Below are 5,642 nucleotides of genomic sequence, written 5' to 3'. Positions count from 1 at the left end.
CAGCATTTGTTCAAAATTCTTAACAATGTATAGATTTGCTGCTATTTTTTTAATGATTTTTACATCCTTTATTAGTTTATTGTATCGATCACCTTCATATTCTGATGATGATATTATTGATCCAATTGCTTTATTTAATTTAAATGGATTTGGAGCTGCTTTTTCAGTTATTTCAGTATCACTTGCATGTCATCATAATATTCCTGAAAGTGTAGCACCATTACAAGATAAAAGAAAATTAAAAAAATTAATATTTATTACATTATTGTCAGCAACAATAATTTATATTACTCTTGGAATTATTGGTGCACTTTGTTTTGGAAAGAAAACAGTATCACCAATAACAACAAATTGGTTAGAATATACTGGGTGTGATGGTGGATTTGGAATATGTCAAGACCATAAAATAAGATGGTATGGATATGTTATTCAAATTACTATTCTTATGTTTCCTTTAGTAAATTTAACATCAGAATATCCATTAGTAAGTGCTACACTAGCTTCAAATATTTCACAACTTTCATCTGAAAATACTTCAAAAGTTTCTTTTAGTTCTAAGTGTTTAGCTGCATTTCCACCTTTATTATTAGCAATGATTAAAGCTGATTTATCAAAAATATTTGGATTTACTGGAATATTTGGATTTGTATTAATTCTTATTCTACCTTCAATGTTCCAAATTTTCTCTAAAAAAACTTATAAATTTCAATTTGGTAAAAAAGCTTCAACAACAATTTATTCAGGAGTGTATAGTACTTCTAGACTGGCTTGGTGTGTATTAATTATTTCTATTATTCTTTTTGCATTTTCTGTTGTTCAAAACCTTGACAGTTTATTCAATATTAATTGGTTAAATTAAAATAAAGAAGTATGGCTTCAAACTCTTCTTTCTTATTTTATAATGTCATTTTTTAACTAATTGATTTCTTTTTAAATTATTTCTTTCTATTTTTCATAATAAATTCAATTGATTGAATATTATAATGAAAATTACTTTAATCAATTCTTCATAATAAATAAAATGACTGCTCTTTTAATTTTCTTCTCTTTCATTTTATTTCTTCCTTAATTACTATCTACATAATACATATTTTATTTAACATCAATAACTTTTCCAATTATTTCAAGTAATTTAATTACAGATATGTTTAATTGTAATTACTTGGTTTTAACTTATTTTTCTTTATTTTAAATTAATGAAGTGATCTTAAATTAATAATTATTAATTTGCATGCTCTTATTACTTCTCTTTTATTCTTCATTCGCACTACCTTTTTTTGAAGGTGAATTTGCTTCTAAAACTAGAAGTTATACTATTATTAAAAACGATTTGTATGATAATGTATTTGAAATATATACAAATGAAATACTTTACCAAATAATTGTCCGAGAAAAAACAGTTGAATTAATAGACAGTCATAACAAATTGTTAGGAAAACTTCACATAAACAATCAAACTACAGACCTACTTGCAACTGATAAAAATTACTCTCTTTTCATATCTCAAAATCATGTTACTATCAAAAAGATTAAATCTGGAATTGTTTTATTTGACGCAGAACGAGTTCCAAGTCATTTTATTCATGACGCTTTTTACCTTACTTTATTTTCTTTAATTGTCATTCTTCACATAATGATTTGGAGACAAGGAGGTGCATTACTAATACCTGGTTCTGTAATTGTAAAAAATTTGAAACAGGAGTGAAAGGGTTAACAAATTTATAATTCATAAATTTTATTTATATTTTTTAGAGTAATTTTAAGACATAAAATGGAATTTTTTAAAGGAATTTGTTTAAGGGTTGTGAAAGAATGAGATAGTCTTTTCAAACCTTTTATTATTTAAAAAATAAGAAAGAACTTGAAAAAAATAGAAGATGGTTAAAAATATTGGTGCCTTACTTCTTGGAGTTCTTGGAGGAATTGTAGCTATTATCACTGTCATTCCAGGACTTATTTTCTTATGGAAAGTTATTATTAAACCATTATTATTCCCCAACTGACACTAAAAGGTATAAAGGAGAAAAGACATATTGTATCGTTACTGGGGCTGCTGGAGGAATTGGAAAAGCTTTTGCTGAAAAGTTTGCTAAAGAAGGATTTAATTTAATTATTATGGATAGACTTGCTGAACCACTTGTTGAATTAAAGAAAACACTTGAAGAAAAATATAATGTAAATGTTGTTGATTATGTTGCTGATTTTATTGCTATGGATAAAAATAATGAATGGAATAAAGTCGAAGAATTAATTGCTAATTATGATATTGGAGTATTAGTCAACAATGTTGGAATGTGTAATTATCTTCCAGGTAAATTCGGACAACTTGAATTAAAAGATATTAACAATATGATTTCTTTGAATATAAGAACTTTGTTAATGATGACTCATATTTGTATTCCAAAGATGGAAGGAAGAAAAGAAAAAGGTTTAATTGTAAACATGTCATCATCTACATCTGGATACCCACACCCATTAATTCAAGTTTATTCATCTACTAAAGCCTTTGTTAGACAATTTACTGACTCCATTTATGCTGAATATAAAGGTAAGATTGATGTTATTGCTTACACTCCATGGTATATCAAGACTGATATGACTAAAATCAGAGAAAATGCAATTTATGCATTAACACCATCTGACTTTGTTGATTATGCTTTTAGATATTTCGGTCAACAAAATCATATTAATCCATATTGGTTCCATTATTTAATGGACATTGGAACTTCTACTATTCCAGAAGCTATTTTCTCAAAGAGTGTTATCAAACAACAAACATTTGTTAGAAAGAGATTACAAATGAAACTTGAACAACAAATGGCTGAAACTGCTTCTAAGAAAACTGAGTAAGAGTTTAATATTTTCCTTTTTTTATATTTATTTTTTTTTCTATAACTAAATATAATTTTTTATTTAAAATAAAACTTGAAGAAATAAATAACTACATAGTTAATATAAAAGATATTCAGTTATAACAGCTATAACATCAACTATTAAAGATGGGTTTAATGTTTGGATATACTGAATAACTTCAGGATTTTCCATTAATTTTCTTAACCTCTCAAGTTCAAAACAAGTTGTTATTGACGCTGAACGTATTATTTGTAAAGACTCATTAACTTCATTTTTATTAAATTTTTGGATATCATCTCGACTAGGTAATTCTTCAAATGGATTAGTAAGTCCAATTCTTTGAATAATTTCTTGATAATTATTAAGTAGGATATTACTAAAATCAATTTGATAACAAGTACTATCTAAAGGATTAATTTCATATGGTATATGAATTATTAGTGGTCCTAAAATCATTGAAAAATTTTTTAATGTCATCATATGAATAGAGCTATATTTAACTAGTCTATTGATTAGTCCATATAATATACTAAATGATAATAAATCTTCCCTAGGTATTTTCTTTAATACTTCTACTGCAAAATCAACTTCTTGAGATAAACTTGATGATAATTGTTTAACTAAATTGTAGTCTATTAATCCGTCTGTATATTCTCTTATATATGTTTTTAATGTTCCTACAACATTATGAACATCACTTGCTCTTCTATGCATTTGAAATAGAAAAGATGTATCACCTATAACACATTTTTCAGCTTTTTTCTTTGTAAATTCAGTATCTCCAGAAACCCTAAAAACTCCTTCGACTAAATAACCATAAGTGTAAATCCACCAACATAGATTAAACACAACTTGAGGAATAACAATTTTTGAATTGTTAATACTAATGTCAGTTGGATAAACTAATATTTTATAAATATAAATTAATAATCTAAAACTATTTAAACAAACTCTTTGGTAAAGAAAATGGATAGTTATTAAAACAAACAAATATACAAGTTCCATTTAATGTTAATGCCCCTCTAATTGTTAAATTTTTTGATATTATTTTTCCCGTTTGACTTCTAAAAACAAGATCTTCAATATCAATAATTTCTTTTGTATTTGTTTTTAAATATTTTTGAATGACTTCACTAATTGTTAAATGTAATGGTTCCTAAATTCATAAGTATTAATATGTAAGTATTAGTCAGTAGAAAAAAAAATAAACTTTAACAATAGTTACAATGTGACTACTCAAACATTGGATATCAAGAAGTATTTCTGATTTTTGTTTTAAATCCATTGAAGCTAATAATTTTTGTTTTTTTTCTTCACTCTTTAATATATTTTTTAAATCTTTATCTGATAAGACTCGTGGAGAGTCTTCGTCCATTGCAATTAATGAAATGTCTCTTCTCTCTTCACTTGAATTCTTTGACCTCCATGACATTCTTCTATTTTTATATCCTTCTTTTTCAAATAAAATTTGAGGACTAGTACTTTTTATTTTAGGGCTTAGTACTGTTGGTGGGGCCTCGTACAAACTTTCAGGAACACTCTCAAGTCCAAGACTTTTTCTTGAACTTAATCGAGAGCTTCTTCTAACTTTTATTTCATTTTCTTCAATTTTTTTTTCTTGTTTTTCAATTTTTTTTCCATAAACACTACTCCGAGTAACTCTTTCTTTTGTTTTAGATGAAATTTCTGATGAGAGACCGTTTATTTTGTTTGTATTATTAACTGCTTTCCTTTGAGTTTGTATATGGTCTTTTTTTTCTGGGATAGTATTAGTTATATCATTATTAAAGGAATTTTGTAATGGTTCGATAGTAAGTTCTTGAACATTTAATTCAGGGCACTGTGTCTTTTTCTTCGTTCTATCATAAAAATCTTTTTTATTGAATCTGAAGATTGATTTTTCAGACATTTTGTTATATTTTTAAGTTCTATATTTTTATAGTTTTTCCCTTCATTATTTTATTTTTGGAGTAAAAAGTTCCCTTAAAATCTTATATTTTATTTTAAATTTATAATAACATTTTTTGTGAATATAATTTATTTATATTTTTCTTCTTTTATAAAAAAGAAAATGAATTTATTTAAATAAATCAATTTTTTCCAATAAATTATCGCTTTAAAGTTCAACTTTTGTTGAACCATTTTCATTTTTATTTAATTCAGTCATATTTATTACAGTCTCGTTGAGTTGGTTGTCGTTAATTTTTTCATTTAATTCAGGATGAAGGAATTCAGTAATAGATTTAATAACTTCTACTCTTTTAGTTAATTCGTCTACTTTAATATCATCAATAGTATTAAATTCTAAAAACTCTTGTTGTTCATTTAATTCCTTTAAAAATTCTTCTTTCTTTTCATTTTCAAGACTTTCATTTTCATTGATTTCTTTTTTTAATGAATACAGAGTTGATTCAAAGTTATTAATCATTTCGCCAATTTGTTTAAATGATTCATCAACATCATCAAACCATTTTAATATTTCTTTTGATCGTTGATAATTTCTACTCATAAAACTAATTAATGGATGATATAGTATAACAAAATTAAATCTAGTTGTTTCATTCTTAGCACATTCAAAAATATTTTCTTCCCATTCAACTTTTGGTGTTATTTTTGTTTTCTTTGTTTTGTTTTGATTTTCTGTTTCATTGTTATTAATCTCTTCTTTAATTTCAATACTTTCTTCGTTTATTTGTTCTTTACCATTTTCAATAACTTCTTCTTCAATTTTAATTTCTTCTGTAATACTTTCATTTTCTGTTTTTGGTATGTTTTCTGTTGAATTAATT

The 5,642-nt window shown here is 25.1% G+C and overlaps 5 protein-coding genes across 5 annotated transcripts, besides 6 other annotated features; 3 read left to right on the top strand and 2 right to left on the bottom strand.

Annotated features, from left to right (window-relative positions):
• Positions 1-52: 52 nt before the first annotated feature.
• On the top strand, positions 53-859 carry EDI_326540 (uncharacterized protein; the record flags this gene model as incomplete). Its single annotated transcript, XM_001739653.1, has 1 exon — positions 53-859. One exon carries the CDS (start codon positions 53-55, stop codon positions 857-859), a length of 807 nt encoding a protein of 268 aa, XP_001739705.1.
• Positions 235-260: a sequence feature (AT_rich).
• Positions 860-1,207: 348 nt separating the features above from the next.
• Positions 1,208-1,229: a sequence feature (AT_rich).
• A 2-nt stretch (positions 1,230-1,231) lies between these two features.
• Positions 1,232-1,705, top strand: EDI_326530 (uncharacterized protein; the record flags this gene model as incomplete). Its single annotated transcript, XM_001739652.1, has 1 exon — positions 1,232-1,705. One exon carries the CDS (start codon positions 1,232-1,234, stop codon positions 1,703-1,705), a length of 474 nt encoding a protein of 157 aa, XP_001739704.1.
• A 10-nt stretch (positions 1,706-1,715) lies between these two features.
• Positions 1,716-1,751: a sequence feature (AT_rich).
• Positions 1,752-1,877: 126 nt separating this feature from the next.
• EDI_326520 (estradiol 17-beta-dehydrogenase, putative) lies at positions 1,878-2,850 on the top strand (the record flags this gene model as incomplete). Its single annotated transcript, XM_001739651.1, has 2 exons — positions 1,878-1,970; positions 2,029-2,850. 2 exons carry the CDS (start codon positions 1,878-1,880, stop codon positions 2,848-2,850), a joined length of 915 nt encoding a protein of 304 aa, XP_001739703.1.
• Positions 2,851-2,866: 16 nt separating this feature from the next.
• Positions 2,867-2,924: a sequence feature (AT_rich).
• Positions 2,925-2,949: 25 nt separating this feature from the next.
• Positions 2,950-4,762, bottom strand: EDI_326510 (uncharacterized protein; the record flags this gene model as incomplete). The annotated part of the gene is made up of 3 exons (XM_001739650.1): positions 2,950-3,755; positions 3,805-4,009; positions 4,064-4,762. 3 exons carry the CDS (start codon positions 4,760-4,762, stop codon positions 2,950-2,952), a joined length of 1,710 nt encoding a protein of 569 aa, XP_001739702.1.
• Positions 3,757-3,799: a sequence feature (AT_rich).
• A 74-nt stretch (positions 4,763-4,836) lies between the features above and the next one.
• Positions 4,837-4,953: a sequence feature (AT_rich).
• A 16-nt stretch (positions 4,954-4,969) lies between these two features.
• Positions 4,970-5,362, bottom strand: EDI_326500 (uncharacterized protein; the record flags this gene model as incomplete). The annotated part of the gene is made up of 1 exon (XM_001739649.1): positions 4,970-5,362. The coding sequence occupies one exon, from the start codon at positions 5,360-5,362 to the stop codon at positions 4,970-4,972; it is 393 nt and encodes a 130-aa protein (XP_001739701.1).
• Between the last annotated feature and the right edge of the window lie 280 nt (positions 5,363-5,642).

Source organism: Entamoeba dispar, genomic scaffold (genome assembly GCF_000209125.1).
Source record: "Entamoeba dispar SAW760 scf_1105229462339 genomic scaffold, whole genome shotgun sequence".
NCBI classification, from domain to species: domain Eukaryota; phylum Evosea; order Mastigamoebida; family Endamoebidae; genus Entamoeba; species Entamoeba dispar.
This window is presented reverse-complemented; position numbering and strand designations above follow the sequence as displayed.